The 17,630-nt window shown below is 54.9% G+C and overlaps 1 protein-coding gene across 1 annotated transcript in view; it reads left to right on the top strand.

Annotated features, from left to right (window-relative positions):
* The window catches only part of LOC136005844 (hydrocephalus-inducing protein-like), a gene marked incomplete at its 5' end in the record, with an annotated part of 37,508 nt that extends 20,387 nt beyond the window's left edge, over nt 1-17,121 (top strand). The window contains 12 exons of the mRNA XM_065663738.1: nt 718-870; nt 3,689-3,927; nt 5,438-5,678; nt 7,779-7,922; nt 9,599-9,742; nt 10,476-10,789; nt 12,724-12,763; nt 13,472-13,681; nt 14,548-14,685; nt 15,453-15,581; nt 15,680-15,733; nt 16,942-17,121. Of these exons, the coding sequence (XP_065519810.1) occupies nt 718-870; nt 3,689-3,927; nt 5,438-5,678; nt 7,779-7,922; nt 9,599-9,742; nt 10,476-10,789; nt 12,724-12,763; nt 13,472-13,681; nt 14,548-14,685; nt 15,453-15,581; nt 15,680-15,733; nt 16,942-17,121 (1,986 nt within the window). The remainder of the gene's footprint in view (nt 1-717; nt 871-3,688; nt 3,928-5,437; nt 5,679-7,778; nt 7,923-9,598; nt 9,743-10,475; nt 10,790-12,723; nt 12,764-13,471; nt 13,682-14,547; nt 14,686-15,452; nt 15,582-15,679; nt 15,734-16,941) is intronic.
* Nucleotides 17,122-17,630: the final 509 nt, after the last annotated feature.

Below are 17,630 nucleotides of genomic sequence, written 5' to 3'. Positions count from 1 at the left end.
GGTTAAAGCTTGGGGTGTTTGGAGCTGGGGAAATCCCGCCAGACTGGATAAATTCTCATTGGTTTTAGTGATGTGAGAAGGGGGTTTAGCAAAAGGATCCACATTCCTCCTCCGCTAGTTTGTGCCCCTTCTGCAGGAACAAACTTTTGGGTCTCAGGCTGTCAGCAGAAAAAAATACTGCTCGAATGATGCAATTAATAATGAATGTCTTGGTGCAATAAAGAAGTAATACCAGGAATGCACACAAGCAGAAATGAGAGGCAACTAACTTGCATGATCTCTGCTGAGAAGAGCTTTGCTTCCAGCCTCTACTGGTTTTCACAGGAGAAGCTTTGGGAAGGTTGAAGAAGTTCCTGTGCAGTGTGGCTGTGCAGCCGCAGCAGTCAGGGAGGGTGGTTTATGGCATGATGGAGCAGTACAAGGAGCAGGCGTAGGCACAGAGTAGCGGAAGGAGAGCTGAGAGCATGGAGGAGGTGTGAAAAGCATGTGTGGGAGATGGGGGTTCTGTATCCCCTCATAATGGGATCTTGTGGCTTTCAGATCCGCAGGGACCACTCCAGTTGCCACCTTTGCTCCAGCCTTCCTGTTTCAGCCTCACAACCCTGACAGCTTCAAACAGTCAGAATTCCCTCAGCCTACGAGCCCCCTTAGAGCTGTCCAGTCATTCTAAACCTTCCCTGTTGTTTTTTTCTCTTTCCTGCCTGCCTCCTGGAGCAGGAAATCCATTTATTGAGCACTGGAGAAGGACCAGTTGTCCACGTGCACCCAAGTGAGATAAATTTTGGCAGCATCCAAGTTCTACAAGATGCTTCCCGGACCCTCCACCTCTCCAATCAGTCTGTCATCCCCGCATCCTTCTCGGCAAAGATGGTAAGTGTCGCTGGGGCTGTTTTCCAGAGCAAGTGAGTGGCCCATAGCAGCCTGTGACTGGAGCACTTATTTCTATGCAACATTTCCACGTCACTGAGATGTGTCTGAGAGAGAAAGCCAGATGTTCCATCCGAGTGCAGCAAGAGGAGCCTGGCTCCGGGGGCACTTGTAGCTGGGGCACCCGTCAGTAAAACAGAGTTTGCAGAGATGTTTGAGCAGAAAGGAGTTCATTTCTGCAAGTTCTCCCTTTATTTTGTGGAAGGCGTTTAGCTGTGAGAGTCTTTGGTTTTGGAACTGAGAGGTCTGTCCTCAAGGCGCTTACGGTGAAGTGGGTTTCACACCTCCTCGGGGGTCAAACCAGCTGGGTTGTTGCCCAGAAGCAGACTTGTAAGGGTTGTGTACCTGCAGAGCCTGTGTGCTCTGTAACATTGTAGAGCATGTGGCTGCAGAAAGAGGCTGTTTAATTCCTGGAGGCGGCACAGTGGAACAGGCTGCGGAGCAGAAGGAGGTTGTGGGGTCTTCTGACAGGGGCTGATGCAGCCAGGAAGGGCTCGTGTGCTGGGTCTGGGGGGTGCTCCCCACCGGAGGGGCGTCTGTGAGGGGCTTGAGAGGAGGTTTGTTCTTCTGCAGGCTGGGTTGTTGAAGTTCTGGAGCCGCTTCACGCAGGCCTGTGGCTGGGGACTTGGTTGTGTCTGCGCATGAGGCATGCAGCAGGGTGTGAGAGCACAGGCTCAGCCCCCTGGGCAAGGAGGAGGGGGCTGAATTTCCCTCCTGCTGCTTTTCCAGGCGTTTGGGGGTTAAATAGAACCTCAAAGTGGGGGATTCGCAGGCAGCTTGCTTTGTCCGCACCATAAAAATCTGCTTTTGACCTCTGCAAAGAGCAAGCACCCCAGTGCCCTCAGCAGCTGCCTCCTTCAGTGCCCTTTCTTACTTGCTGGTAAGCAAAGCAATTGTTACTCTGCTCGTCAGGGGAAAGCAAACATGTCCTGTTGCGCTGTGCCTATTGGCAACTGAATTACAGAGGGTTAGAAGTCTTCAAGACAGCTGTGCTTCTAGAAGCAAGCTGAGAGCTTTTCCCAAAGGCAAAGCAGGAGCAGTTTGGTTCTTAAATGTTGTGCTTGGCAGCAGCTGGGCAAGCTGTAGCCGTGCCCTGGAGAGCCGCGATGCGCAGAGTGGTGTCCCTGGCCTCCCCAGCCTGGCAGGGAGGGCAGATGCGATCATGGAGGGGTGAGCTGTGGACAGGGAGCACAAATGGAGACAAGCTCTGCCCCTTGATCCCGTAAAACATCCCGTTGACGGTGCTCGGGGCAGAGGCTAAACCACAGTGGTCCCCGTGCTTGTGCTGAGGAGATGCTGATGCTGAGGAGGCAGGAGGAGGCCGGTTGTTGGCGGGAGCATGTAGCCAGCCTCAGGCTCTGATCTCCGCCTCCTGCAGGGCTCGGGGTGCTTTTGGGCTCTTTCCTGCCACTGGCTGTTTGTGTGGATAAGGAGCAGCTTTGAAATGAAGAACAGAGGGTCCCCCCCACCGGGAATGCTGAACCACCTGGGACAAGGCTCTGCAGCCAGCTGGTGCAGGACGGGGTTTATTTCCCCTTCATGAGCAGCCCTACGAGGACAGTGACTCAGCCTGACTGAGAATGGGAATGCTGTTGTTAGAGCTACGGGAATGGGAATGCTGTTGTTAGAGCTACGGCTCTCGCTAGAGCTACGGCTTGATCAAGTGCAGCTGCATTTGTAACGTGGAGTTCTGCTTCCTCTGCCACTTGTGCAAGGCCAGAGTGACCAGATCACTTCAGTGACTCATCTGTAAACAGATTCAAGAGAGCTGATTGTGGTGTCTCCTCAGTCATCCCTTGGGGAAGCTATCCGTCCCTTCCTCCCTCTCTCCTTCCCTCCCTCCATCCGTCAGCTGCACACTGGTGTCCATTGTAACCAGATTGTGGAAGCTTTCATTCACGATGGACGTCTGTGCTGGGATAAGATTCTGATTATCGTGGTGAACTTCTGAAGTGGTGGATCCCAGCCCTTACTGGTTACTCAGGAGCTCTGATGCCCAATAGTACAAGAAGCTGCTATAGGGTCAGAAATAGCCGCTGTCTTTGTGCATGCAGTGCATGCAGCTACGGCATCATTTTGCGGCGCACTCAAGGATAAGCAAGTAGCAGAGATGTTATCAGAGGTTGGGTACTTGTCTTGAAAGTGGGGGTATTTTGTAGCGTGGCTCCAAGAGGTTTCTTGTCTCTGAGACACAGGCTGGATTGGGGGCAGGCAGAAGCTGACCTAGAAACCCAAGGGAATGTGTCTCGGCAGAGCCTTGTGGCCCTGGCAGGTCTCCTGTTCAGCAGTGCACGGTGCTGCCCCTTGGAGCCAGAGCAGATGCTGACTGAAAGAATGAGGAGAGGATGCAAATCGTCCTCCCCTGGCCTGGGCTGTTGGCGTGGGCTGTTGGCCTGGGCGGGCCCAGCAGGGCTGTGCTGGGTCACGCCAGGGAGTTGAAGGTCTGGCTCCGTCGAGACCCCCATCCTCATTCCTCAGGAATAGTTTCTGGGGTACAATTTTCTGGCGGGCTTGTTGCCAAGCTTTGATAAATGAGCTTTGTCAGGGAGCAGACTCTCAGATTCACGTTTGGAGCGGAGCTCTCAGGGCTCCTTTCCAAGCGAGCTGCCCTGTGTCAGCACGAGCCAGAGAAGCTGTACATGAATGTCAGTGGAATCTTCACACCCACTGGCTCGGTGTGAACGTGTTGCCTGGGCAGGCCTTGGCTGGTGGCAGCCAGGTCTGTGGTTTCCGTCCTAAATGAGTGTTGTTTGTCTTCCAGGCTGGTGCAGACTCGTGCTGGACCGTTGGACCCAGTCAGGGAGTGATCCCTGCCAAGGCCGAGGTGTCTCTGGCTGTCACTGCAAACTTGGATGACACGGAGCAATTCAAGGACGAGGTGGTGCTGTTCATTGAGAACAGTCGTGCCTACGTCATCCCCGTCCAGGCTGTTGGCGTTGGCACCACGATTGTCATTGACAAACCCTTTGGCCCGGAGCTCAACCTGGCGCCCTGCTTCAGGTAGGGAATCTCTCAGCTCCCACTTCCCCATGGGCTCAGCAAGGAGGAGTTCTGCTGCAGTCCCTCAAGCTTCTTCAGTGCTCACAGTCCTGGCTCTGCTTCCCTGAAGCCACAGGGCTTCCTTTGGAAACATTTTATGGCCATCTGCAAGTCAGTAGGTACTCTGAAAGCCACCGAGCTGGAGAGCAGTTGCTAAGTTGTTGCTGAATTGTCTTTAGTCATAATCCATTTGTCTCCTCACTTTATCAAACAAAGATTTGGAGGAAGAGAGCAGGTCCTGGAAGCCTCCAGCTGAGAAATGCTGCCTTACAAGTACAGACATGTTTCTCTCTGCAGTGATATTGCTTGCTTTGCCATTCCGTCTGGAGTAAGATCTCAGAGCAGCAGCAAGCCTGGGCAGTAGCTTGTTAGCAGCTCCTCGACTGAATGAATGGCGCTGGTTTATTTCCCCTCTGGCCAGGAGCCCTGGAGGAGCAGCAGAATTTCTTTGCCCTGTGTCATCCCCCAGTTGGCTCCTCTACCCCACTCCGTGCCCGGTTGCTCTTTATTAGACGTGGTGGCTCTTCCCTGGTTTCTCCTGCCTGCTTCCCGAGGCACGGGCAAGCGAGTGTGGATGCAGGACCAGCTCTGGAAGGGGGAGGAAGTGTGGAAGTGTGGAAGTCTGCTGAGGTGGAGTGGGATAAATGAAGAGTCTCGATTGAAATTGGTGAGCTGGAAGGAGAGGATTCAGTGGTCCCAACGTGTGTGTCTGAAACCAGTCATGTTCTTGAAGACAGGAGGAAAAAAGTGCTGTTTGCCTTGTGTGGGAGACCTCCTCAGAGAAGAAGAACAGTTTTCTTGGGGTGGCTCTTCCTTTCTGTGGCTGCAAAGAGGGTCCGTGGTGCTCCGATACCTGAATTCTTGGGGTAGAAAGAGCAGCTTAATCCTACCTTAAGTACTTGGGATAGATTTGGAGAGGTAAAATACGCACCCACGAGCCCTCCACGTACGCAGGGACATCGCAGGGAGGTTGGTGCTTGTCCAGAGTTTCCTGTGCTCAGTGCAGCCACAAGCTGGCTGCACAATGGAGGGGACAGTGTCCATGTGATTCATGTAGTTGTCTTCTGCCCCCCTTTATGTCTTTGCCCGCGGGCTCAGTTTGGAGCTGTTGCCATTGCTGTCGGCTGCAGAGCCGCCACCAGAGGGTGGTACGTTGGGGGCAATGAGGGTTGGATGCTCCCTACGAGACGCCTCAGAGGCATGAACAACAGCTCCCAAGGGGAAGGTGGAGTGGCAGCGAGGCTGTTCCTCCAGCTACTTGCATGTGGGGCCGGCTCTTTACGAAGCTCTTCCTTGCTGGAAGGGTGCCAGCAGAGCAGCTGCTGGATGGTGACAAACCTAGGGGCAGCCAAGGTCTGGCTTTTGGTGAAGCCGAGTGTGCAGTCAGGTCGTGCCCTCAGGGTGCTGAAGCTGGGTGACCAGTGGCAAATAGCAGCTCCCCTGCCATTTTGTGTCTCTGCTTCTCCTCTAGCCTGGATCCCTGCTGTTACCGCTTCAAGATGACAAACAAAGGACGACGCACCCATCTGCTCTATTGGACCACAGAAGGTGGCACCACACTTAAGCAGCGCAAGCGTCTCCCTCGCATCAGTAAGAGCAAGGGCAAGGTTTCCTCCTGTGGCCCCGTGCTGAAGCTTCAGCCGCTGAGGACGGAGCTGATGCCCGGCCAGACAGCGGAGGTGGTGCTGAAAGGCTCCTGCAGCACCCCCCAGGTGAGTTCTGCATCAGGGCATTTCTGCAGCCCCTTGACATTTGCCTGAGCAAATGGGCAAGTGCTTCTGAGAACCTGGTTTCCTGCCATAAGTTACCGTGGCAGCACCAGTTGCTTTCCATGCTCGCCACCATCAGTTGCTGAGGCTTTTTGAGTTCCATGGCTACCATAAAGCCAACTTGGTGGTAGCAAAACATGGCCTGAAGGCACTGTCGCCCCAGGCTCTGTCCAGCATGGCCTTGTACCCTGCCAGGGATGGAGCATTCACCACTGCTTTGGCAACCTGTGCCAGTGCCTCACCATCCTCACAGTGAAGAACCTCTTCCTTGTATCTAACCTGAACTCGCCCTGTTTGAGTTTAAGTCCATTACCCCTTGTCCTGTTGCTGCAGTCCCTGAGAAGAGTCCGTGTCCGGCATCCTTGTAGGCCCCGTTCAGCTAGTGGAAGGCTGCTCTGAGGTCTCCCCGCGGTTTCTCTTCTCCAGGCTGAGCAGCCCCAGTTTTCTCAGCTGGCCTTAAAGTTAGAGGTAGACTGGGAGCCCAGGCAGAAAGTAACTAAAGAAATGGCCAGTTGTCTGTGTGGGGAAGCAGCGAGTGAAACAAAACACCCAGGAAGGTAGGGAGTGTCTGGGAGCAGCATTGATTTTCCTCTGTAGACAGACACGGGCCGGGAGCTTGTCCGGCCCGGAGACCGGGACGAGAGAAATGAACCCAGTGTGCCAGCTCTAATGATCCGAATGATGTCCGTCCACATGGGAAAGTGTTCCAGGGATCATTAGAACTGAGAGCTTGACTTGTGTCAGTATTCCCATCAGCGCTCGCCCCGCTCCCTCAGCCAGCCCCCGTGTGCCGAGGGCAGGCAGGTCTTGCAGCACCCTTGGGTTGCAGCTCAGAGGGGCAGATTTCAGCAGGGTCACTGAGTGTTCTCCTCCCTGGACCCTTCTCTCCGGGGGAAATCCAGCTCTGCAGAGGAGCTGCCGTCTGACCCCGGTGTGCCTTCCCTGGCTCCAGGAGCACTGGGCACAAGTGTTTAAGTGAATGGGGAATAAATGTGCATTAAGCTCCTGCTGCTGCTAGAGTTTGAGAGGTGTTTTAAAGGATTGCCTGAGTGGTAGCTTGAGGAAGACTTGTTCTCTCAGCTGGTTGACTCCGATGGGACTGTCCGTGTGCAGTCCTGAGCCCATGAGGCTTTGCTGAAGAGGGAAGAAGGAACCAGAAGGGAAATGGTCAGGCCACTGGTGAGGGTGCCTTCCTGGAAAGCCAAATGGGCATCTGTGAGCTCAGCTGTGGCTACCTGGCTCGTGCAGTCCAAGCCAAGAGCCTGGGATTGGGTCTTCCACCTTCCCTAGGTCTCGAGAACTTCATACTCTTGAGGCTGGTTAGAAGCCCAAGACCCTGTGGTGCACGTGCAGCACAGGTGATTCTGACGTCTCTAGGCTCTGAGGAGGAGTTGGGTTGTGGTGGTCTATCAGAGGGAAGAGAGAGGAAAAAAGGGAGGAATGTGGGGAAGTGAAACCATGAGGAGGAATCAGGAAAAGTCTTGGATGTAAGAGCATCCAGCTTAAGTAGAGGGTTTTCATGCCAGGTTGAAGACATCTCTTTCCTGGGGAGGTTTGTTTTACAGGCAGGTCTAGGGGGACACAGTACATCCTAGGAAGGCAGGCTGTCTGTTTGGGGTTTTCCCAGGGATCCTTTCCACTAAACTTGCAAGGGAGGATTTGCTGGCATTGATCCTTCTATCCCCTGTTTCCCTTCATACAGTCTGGTTTGTTTTTTTTTAATGAGTTCCTACAGTTTTCGGTAAGCATTTTGTTTGGCAGTGGGACAAAGCAAAGCAATAACCGTTTGGGCAGGGATTGTTCTGAGAGCTGTAGGCAGCACAAGACTCCTGAGGGCCTTTTGTGGTGGTTGGGTTGTAACACGAGGGACGCGTGAGTGCAGAACAAAGAGGATGCAGCTTATAAAGAAGAGAGGGCTCCTGAGGAGACCAATGGCTGTAACTTCATGCAGTAATGGGGCGTGTGGGTGGGCGGCTCAAAGATGCAGTGTGTTTTGTGGACACCCTGATAACACCCGCTGGGGGCCGTGTGGCTCGCATGCAGGTGGTGAAGGAGAAGCTGCTGTGTCACGCCATCGTGGGCAAGGAGGGAGTGAAGAATCTGATCGTGCAGGTGGACGTCACGTGCGAGTTCATTGCTCCTGCTCTGCAAATATCCAGCAGAGAAATCACTTTCCGGGTGGAGAAGGTGAGTCTCTGCATTGCATCCTGGCACTGACTGGTGTGGCTGGGGTGTGCCTGTGTCCTAAGGAGGAAGTTCTCCAAGTCCACAGAGCTTTGGCTGTTGACTTGAGCCAGGCCCAGCTTTTGTCATGAATGCCGAGATCATTATTTCACCCCTGTGGGGCTGGGGACAGTCTCCGCAGCTCTATTCTGCCCTTCTCGAGGTGGAGACAGAATTGAGCTGCTGAGCCAAGGGCACGGGCTGAGATGTGGGACCCGTGAGAGCAGCGTGGGCTTTGGAAGAGCCACTTGGTGTGCTGGGGCTGCAGGTGGAGAGCAGATCCCTCCTCACCCTCCCTGAGGTGGTGGTGAGAGGAGTGAGGATGCTGCTAGAGATGAGGCTGTTCTCTAAGTTGAGCCAGGTAGAACTGAGATTACAGCTGCTCTGGCGAGGGGGAGCATGCCCCCCTCTAGAGAGACGCCAGTGTCTGTAGTCAGGGTTTTGAGGATCTTCCAAGGTGTGGTGATGTCCGAGCAGCGATCGTGTAGGGAAGCTGAGAAAAGCTGAGATTCCTGTCAACTCCTCAAGCTGATGAGGAAAAACTGGCATCTCTTGCGCCTCTTTGCCTTCCCTGCCGTCGGTATGGGTGCTGCCTCTTTGCCTTTCCCAAGCCTCACCTTCTTCAAAGGACCCACGAGTGCCCTTCAGCTGCAGCGATGAGAGCACCAGTGCAACGTGTGTGCCCTTTAGTGTCTGGATCCCGACTCCTGCATCACCTTTCCCCGTCGCGTGAGGTGTCTGAAAAAGAGCAGATAGCTCATGATTTAGTTTCTGCGGTTTCAGGTCTCTCCTCCACTTCCCAGGCTTCCAGAGAAGCACAAATCCTGTGAGCAGGCGGTTCACATCTAATCAGAAGCTTTTCAGCTCCCCCTGATGTCTGCCTGTGGTCTGCTTGATGCCACATGCTCCCATGTGTTGCGTGCTGCGACACTGCAGGAGTTGGATGCCAATGCATCCACAATTAGTTTCCCAAAGACTGTCTAGTTTAGATAAACCATGCAGGAAGCGCGGAGCAATGCATGGACAGGAGGAAAAGGCTTAGGCTGAGCTTAGCTTTGAGGCTGCAACATCTTGTCAGTGGAGCAGGGGCAGCAGGTTGCGGCCAGACTGTTGAGGTTTGGAGCTGTCTGCATGTGCCCGTGAATGTTCAAAGCTGACCTCGGGCTGCTGCAGGCTGTCCGCTGCAGGCCATATCCTGCTTGCTTGCCTCCTCTGAGCAGCATCACTGCCTTGCGGGCCTGGCATAGCTGATAGGGTGGTAAGAAACTACTGTATGGGAGTGGAAATGGCCTTGTGCCTTGTGCCTGTGTGTGCTCTCTGGGCAGGAGAGGACACACAACTGGAGCCAGAGTGGGTTCACTTTCTGTTTTGGATCTTGCTGAAGCAGCTGCCTCCTCTGGGGGGCTGCTCCCTCATCTGTACGCGAGACTGTTTCCCTGTCCCCTGGGGAAGGCTGTGGGTTCTAAACGCGAAAGCGTCTGCTAGAGTTGGAGGACAAACTTTGCAGAGGGGTAGAAACCAATCAAAAGAGTAAATAGAGATGGATGCACTTTTGGGGTTGGAAAATTTGAAATGCGTCTGAAGGGGAGGAGGTCCATGGCCACTTCAAGGTCATTTTTTCTTGTCTCCTGTTTCTGTAGCACCCCGGTGATGTCCTGGCTGTGATGTACAAGCCTCTCTCTGTAAAGAACATGTGCTCGCTGCCCCTCAGCGTGGTCCTTGCCTTAGAGCAGCCCTTCTCCATCTGCACTGCGGACCAGCAGCCTCTCCCTGCAGATGCTCAGGTGAGCAGCCCCGGACTGTCTTGCTGCTGGGCTTTGAAGGGGGATGAACGTGGTGGTGTGTCTCTGTTGGGAGGTCCTCCATGATGGAAGTGTGTTCTGTAGAGTCTGCAGTAAAGTGGCCCGAGCTAAATCAGATGTGAAACGAGCTGCTGAAGGAAACAGAATGCCATCTGAATCGGGAAGAGACCTCCTGGCTTGAAGACAGGGGGAGGAGGGAGCAGGCACCCAGCTGTGGGCAAGCTGTAGGAAAGGTGTCTGCTGGAAGGCATGCCAGCTCTCCAGCAGCCATCCTCAGATAAGCTGGGGAACAGCTTGCTGTCTTTGAGGGCAGCCCTGCCTTTGGGAAGGCTGAGGTAGGCTTCTCCAGCTGCTGTCTGGCTCCTGCCCTGGTGTGTGCGGAAGGTGTTGGGCATGGGCTCTGCAGTGCACGTGTTGTCAGAGGTGCAGCCACCGCTGTGCTGCAGGCTAAAGGAGTTCCTCCAGAGTGAGGGCGAAGGCCTGGGTGCCAGAGTGCTGCTTTGGTTGTGTTTAGCAGGTGGCTTCTGCGGCTCCAGAATTCAGGAGACCAATGTGGATTTCCTCTTGTATTGGTGCAGAGCACAGAACCGTGAGCCTCAGGCAGCTTCAGAAAAAAGTGCGGTGCTTGGTCAGACAGCGTGAAGAAAATGAAGGATGAAGCGAGAAGCCCGTGTTGGGGTCACACGTTGAACATTTTCTCTTCATCTGCTTGCAGCCCATGAAGCTGAGGACAGGGGAGGAACTTCAACTCTGCATCGGATTTAACCCTGCTTATGAGGAGGATTTGCTTATCCGGGCAGCGGAGAAGGCTCTGAAGATCAAGTTCCTGGAGCATCCTCACGAAGAGCAGGTCACCGTCCGGGGAGAAGTCTACTTCCCGAATCTCCAGATCCAGACCACGGCCGTGGACTTTGGCTGCATCTTGAATGACACCAAGGATGTGCGTTACATGGAGATGACCAACTGCAGCCCACTGGTTGTCCAGTACCACTGGGCATTCCTGAAGGACAGCCAGGTGAACCCAGTGAGGTATGCGCACCTCTCCCCCTCCTGGAAGCTCTTCTTCCTGGTGTCCTGATTGTGGTTTGCAAAGCCTGAGGCCATTTGCCTGATCTGCCAAATTGTTTGCAACCTTCCCTTGAGGAAATCACACCTCTCAGTTGTGCTCAGCCAAGGTGCTCAGGGAACAGGTGATCTCCACCGGTTTGATGCTGGGAAGGAGACAGCATTCTCCAGCCAGGCTGGGACTGCAGGACACTACTGACCCTTTTCACATAGCCATAAGCTGGAGTCCTGCTTTATCTCTGCAGCTGCAAAGGCATGCTTCGGCACTTGGAGAAGCGGATGTAGAAGGTGTCCTTCCCTGCTAAGCCCATCTGTTGTCATTTTGTACTAAGATCCTACCCAGGCACTGCCACCAGAGTGACACACTGCTGTCGCAGTCCCTTGCTCTGCTTTGCTGTAGGCCTGTATGGGTTCCTGGGGGCAGGAGGGCTGATGTAGAAAGCTGCTTTCTCAGATCTTCGTGGCCTGAGGCAAACAGCCCCTTGAAGTGAGTGTTCATCTCTTGAACTGCACGTCACATTCACAGAAGAGCTATGTAGAGTTTTAGTGAGGAATGGCAGGTTCTGCTGTGACTTTAGGTCCAGATGTAGATGCTGGAGGGAGCCCTTGTATGGACATCCCTGGGAAGGAGGACCATGCAGTGGTGGTCTACGGTTTCCAAGGCCAAGAGCAAACTTGTAGTGGTGCTGAAGCACATCTAGAAGCACATTCCTAGTGCTCCTTCTGCTGCGGCTTCTCTGCATAGCACAAAAGTCTGCTCTGGGCAGTTTGAAGGACGGTAGCAAATGGTTTTCAGTAATGCCCTAGGAAACCCAGCAAAGTTCACCACGTGGCACTGAAGCGCTGTTATTACAAACAAGGGAAATGATCAAGAAGCAGCTGTGTGAAGGGAATTGGGATCTGACTCGGAGGAGGTGACCTCTTGGGAACTGGAGATGAGCTGTGGCTATTAGGAGGGCTTGGGGGAGACGACTAGGGCACTGGAGCACTCCGGGGTGCTCCGCACACACCATGGGATGCTGTGTGCCAGAGCTGGAAATGAAGATGGTCTCCAAGGTGTTATCACCTCAAAGTGTTCATTAGGAGCCTGCAGAAGAGCAGCGTGTCAGATGTTATTTCTGGTCCACACTAAGCACTGTTGGTATTCTAAATTATCAGCTCTAGCTCAGTCTGACATGGAGGGAATCAAACATCAGGTCTCATGAAGGGGAGATCAAAGACTGGAACTTTCCCTACCTGGGACCTTGCTGGAGCTGGTCATCAGAGACTCCCAGGATCAGTCGCGCACGTTTATTTTGGTCAGGAGAGAAAAATGCTGTTTCTCTGCCTCAACAAGACTTTGTGTGTTTACATTTTTTTCTTTCTAATTGTCCAGCCCGTTCTTTCCTCCTTGCTCTTTGGTCATTGCTGCTACCTGGGGCAGAGTGATCATATGAGCAACACAATCCAACTGTTGCTGTGTGGCTGGACATAGGCAGTGTAGACCAACGTGTGCCCTTTCTCTGACTTCTGAGGCATGAACCTCTCATGGTTACTCTTGTTGTAGACCCACGTGGTTAGAGACAGACTAACCCTAAGCCTCACCCCTTGGACGTCTGAGAGCTCAAAGCTGAGCTAAGCCTTTGCACCAAGGTGTTTTCTCCAGTGACGGAATGGATCTTCAGAATCACGCAGCAGGAGATAGCAGATCTGGAGGCAAGCAGTTGCCAGCTGCCTGCAGCGCTGCTGTACCAGTGTCATTGCCAGGCGTTGACCTGCTCCATCCCAGTTTTGGAGCTCATTGCTGAGCTCACACCACTGATGCCCCCGCAGGGGCCCCATCCTGCCGAGGAGCTGCTGTGCAGACTTCCCTCCCTCCCACTGCAAGGTCCCTGAGCAAAGGTCTGTTCTTTTTCCAGGTTCATGGAGACAGAGCCCCTCGCCTTGGGTGTGGAGGAGGTAAGTGGGAATCTGTCTCACTTCCACATTTCCAGTGTAGCAAGCAGTTACGTACTCCCACTCCCACTGGTGTCCTGGGTGCTGCTGCCAGAGTGGCCTCATGTCATAACAAGCGCATCGCTGGTCATTGGAGAGGCCACATGGGAGGTGTTATAGGGCTGGTCAAGAACATTCCTTGTGCGGCAGCTATGGAGGACTTTATCCATCTTGGTCCTCATCAAGTGGTGGGTAGGAAATTCCTGCAGCAGCATTTGCTGCAGCAGCATTTGCTGCGGCAGCATTTGCTGCAGCATCTGGAGAGAGCAGGATGTGAATCAGAGACAGGGAAAAGCATGAGGAGTGCGAGGAGCTGGGCTGGATCCTGCCCCCGGCTCCACAGGCTCTCAGCTCCCAGTCTCGTGTTCTTCTGAGGGCAGGAAAAGGTGTTTTTGAAGGCAAGTTCTGCAGCAGAGAGAATTTCTTGCTGCCAGGAGACACCACAAATTAATGTTGTGTATTAGCTACTGCATTAATTGGGACTGTGGGAGAAGGTTTTCCCCATGGTCTCTCCGTTGGTGAGTGGAACGGCTGCAGTGTGAGATGAGGATGATGTTGCCTGTGTTTGAGGAAGAGGCCCCTGCAGCCACGTCTGTCCTTTGGCCCAAGCCGAGGCTGCTCTCCTGCATCAATCCCGTGCTCCACGTGTGGATCTCTCCTCCCTGCGTGCAGGTTTTCGATATCCTGCCGCTGCACGGTGAGCTGCAGCCGGGCCAGAGCCAGCGCGTCTGCTTCTCCTTCTTCGGCCACGCCAACACCGTCAGCCAGGTCACGGCGCTGTGCAGGGTGGAGGGAGGCCCGAGCTACGAGGTGGCTCTGCGTGGGGAGGCCTCGCGCATCAGCTACCTCCTGGACACCACCGAGATCGACTGCGGGCTGCAGGTGCCGCACGCTGCTCTTGTCAGTGCTCCTTGCCTCCAAGCATGACCGGTGGGCTGCTGCCCACCCGGGTCCAGGGCTCTCCCCCCTTCCCAGCTGCTTCGCTGGCTCTGTGGCTTGGAAGTCCAACGTTTGGGGGATACCTCCAAGCTGGCGTTTAATGGCCATCTCCACCCCAGCCCAGCCCAAAGCTGGGAATCCCTCCTCTAACTAACGCTGCCTCGTGGGGCAGGCAGGATCCCAGTGGTGATCTGCAGAGGGATGTGTCCCTGAGACATCCATCCGCTGATCTGCTCCTAAAGCCCAAATGAGGTGCTCTCTTTTAATGCTCCTGATTCATCAACCAAGGAGGCAGCTGACTTGGGCTTCCAGTCACCGTAGCCGGATAGAATGTCCCCGAATAACCCTCACTGTACTTCTTTCCGGTTACAACCCCCACAGCTGTTTCCAGCTGTTGGCCCTGTGTGCGTTGCCCTCTCTCCCTCCCTTTTGGCTTGTGTTGTGCCCACAAATACTTGTGTGCAGGTGCCTTTTCTCCTGAAATGCCCCAATGCCTCCTCCTGTGTTTCAGCTCGCAGTTGGGTGACACCTTCAGGTGCAGAGAGCTTGTGTCCCCTACTTGCTTTATTACTGATCTTTCCATGGTTGCTATTGCACCTCTGCCACAAATAGCTGTTCCTGTGTAGGGCCCAGGGGTACCCTGTGGCCGCGGGCTGCCCAGGCTAACCCAGAGAGCCCAGTGCCCATCTCTCCTGTGCGCTCCCTGCTTCTGGGCTGTGTTCCTTTGCTTTCAACCCGATGGAAGAGGAATGAAATTCTCGGCAGCAGACGTGTGCCTGTAACTTCCTGCTCTTCTGTCCTCTCCTCAGGTGTTTAACAAAGTCACGGAAGCAGCGGTGACCCTGCAAAACAGCGGCAAGCTGGGATTTGCCTTTGCGGTGCTGAGCCCCGGCACAGGCACTGCAGCCAGCCCTCTGCCTGGCGTGCCCCTGGTCGTGCCCAGCAGGGTGAGTAGCACAAGGGCTTCACCCGGCCTGTGTCAGGCTGCCCAGGAGAGCGTTTTGGGGGAAAACAGGGGGAATGAACACACAAGCCCCGTCCAAAACCAGCCAGGAGAGACAGGGCTGTGAGCGACTGTTGCAGAGGCAGAGGAGGTCCATCGAGCAGAATCCTAACGGAGCCCCTGATTGTCCTTGGGCGCCGCTGGCTCTGCTGTCCTACAGCAAGCACCAGTGGGAGACACGAGTGCTCCGGGAGCTCTTTGGAGCTGAGTGCTGAGCTCTCTGGTTGTGCCATCACTGGAGCATCACTCCATCGCAGCTTGTCATCCTGCCTGGGTGTCTTAGAGCTGGAGCAGTGTTCCTGTCTTGGTGCCCTTTTGCGATGGGAAGAGGAAGCCAAAGGGCCAAGTGGCTTCCACCTTCCTCAGTGCCTGTCCGTCTGAGGGGTGACATGCTGATGTCCTCTCCTGCAAGCTGCTGCCAGGAGCTGCTGGCCCTGCTGGAAGCAGAGGCCCTTCTCCGTTCTTCCAGAGCAGCTGGTGAAAGAGCTTTGGTTTGTTGTGCCTTGCTCTGGCTAGCAGAGGGTAAACCCTGTGAGCAGAAGAGCTGTGAGACTCAGGCGTTTGGATACAGGAAAGCTGGAGGTGGTGATGTCTGATGTTTCCTTATGTATGAGAACCTGTCTTGTGTTCTCAGCGCGTCTGTCATGTGAGCCATCCCTCCACTGAATCCTCTTTGGTACACTACGTCCCTCCCTCTTGTGTGCCCTGCAGGGTTACGTTGAACCTGGCAAGCAGCAAGTGCTGAAAGTGTATTACCTGCCAGGAGTGCCTGGAGTCTTCTGCAGGGCTTTCCAGATCCAACTGGGTCACCTGGAGCCAGAAAAAATCTCCCTGAAAGGAGAGGGGACCTTTCCCAGGATCCACTTGGACCTGCCCAGGAACATCCAAGGTGAGCACTGCCTGTCTGCTCGGCTTTCCCCCATGCCATATGCCCACAGGGCAGCTCACAGGCACCTCGAGCAGGCCTGGAGGTTTCAGGGCTGTCAGACCAGGTCAGCCCTCTGGTTGCTTCTTTAGCCTCTGGCAGACGAGCCCATGTGGGCTTTGTCGCAGGAACCATCGTGCACAGCTTGCCAAGAGGTCTGGGAAGATGATGGCTGGGCAGAAAAGCTTGGGAAAGCTGTAATAGAGGCTGGCAGGGATTTTGACAGGGGTTGGGTTTGCATCACGCTGTGGGGCTGAGATGCTCCTGTGTGGCGAGAAAGACGGGTGGGGGTGAGAAGCAGCAGGATCTCCTTTCCCTACATTGCTGGAGCAGTTTGTGTCTGGGTGTCGGGGGAATGGGGCTTCCCGTCTTCCGTGGGATTTGTGCTGCCCCACTGCTATGGGTGGTGTCCTGTGCTTTCAGGCAACGCCAAATATGAGAAGATCCTCCTAAAGGCCAAAGAAAAGCTGGACAAAGGCAGCCAGAGAGAAGAGGCCATTGCTCTGGGGGAGGCTGTGGCAGCCGAGCCCCGCGTGGACGACTCGGGCACCGTGGTGAGTAGAGCTGCTGCCCTGTCCCGCACGTGCCACCCTCCTGCGAGACACTGGAGCCCCTGCGCCCCACGGCAGCTGCCCAGGGCCCTGCCGGCACTGGGCACCTCCCTGCACGCCCCTGGCCACGGAGTGTGTCAGCTCAGCGTGCCCCTTGGGCTGCCCACCTCTGGGAGTTGTCCCTCGTGGCGATGCGCCAGCTCCTGACTACCCCAGGGAGATGCTGAAAGCTGTGCTCGGGCAGTTGGGTTTCTGGTGCTCTGAAGGACACACAGGGCGGTGCTGGGGGGTTTGTTGCTCACCGGCCAAACCCTGCCAGGTTTACAGAGCGTAAAGCAGCAGCCTGAATGCATCCTGAGGCTGTGCTGTGTATCTCCAGGAGGCTCCAGCTCTCTCATGGTTCCCTTTCCAGGAGAGCTTTTGTCCAGGCTGCTTTGGCACTGACTGGAGGCAGGGACATACTTGGAGCTTTGGAAGGTTTCTGGCTTGTTTGTGTGTCTGTCCAGATCAGCTTTGATAACTGGGCAGGCAGAGACACTGGAGTTCATTTCTGTGGGGATATGATCCTGCCTGAGAGAGCAGGAAGTGTCACAGACACCGATCAGTGAGGCAGACTGACTCCATCGCCCCTCTCAACAAGAGCAGGGTGGGATCCTCCACCCGAGACAAGCTTGTGCCTTGGGAAGGACCTTGGCTAACCAGCCCCTGTCTTTCCTTTCCTCAGTGGGATGCTCAGCTGCAGATGCAGATGGAGGAGATGCTGATTGAGGAACATGCCCTGGAGCAGCAGAAAGCTCTCGCCTCCCGTCCCCCAGAGGACACTGCCTTTCACCAGCGTGTACATCGGAGGCTTCTCAAGTTAGTAGGGACTCCTGTAGCCGGTCTTCAGGGGCCGCGAGGGTAACAGCCAGCAGTGCAGCCCTGCCCCTGAGAGCTCCTTGTGTCTCAGAGTTGGGAATAGCTGAAGACTTCCGAAAGGGCCTGATGCTGAGAGCTACGCCGTGCTCCCTGTGGGCAGCTCGGTGTCCTCACTTGCACAGTGCTACCCTGAGCTCTGGAGGTGCTCCACTCCCCACAGTTGCTGGGTTCTGTTCTCAGAGCTGAGGGGGTGCAGACCAGCAAGCCCTTGCAGACAGCACAGGCACCACCCCTGCTGACCAGCTGTGAAAGGGGCATCTCCAAGCCGGAGTCTTTGTGCCGAGAAGCAGACCCCACTAAGCAGGAAGAGCAGGGAATGGTCCAGATCCCTTATGTGCTTTTCCAAGTGGGATTGCCTGCAAAAAGACCTTCACAGCAATCTTGTAGTGTTGGTTACTGCACGCGATACTCTCAAGCGCTGCTTTGGGGACAGATCTGGCTGCAGAGCAGTGGAGGTATCCTCTGCAAGGAAATCCTATGAGAAGGTCCTGAAGC

Source organism: Lathamus discolor, chromosome Z (genome assembly GCF_037157495.1).
Source record: "Lathamus discolor isolate bLatDis1 chromosome Z, bLatDis1.hap1, whole genome shotgun sequence".
Classification (NCBI taxonomy): Eukaryota; Metazoa; Chordata; class Aves; order Psittaciformes; family Psittacidae; genus Lathamus; species Lathamus discolor.
Note: the sequence above shows the minus strand (reverse complement) of the source record. Positions and strands in the feature narration are given on the sequence as shown.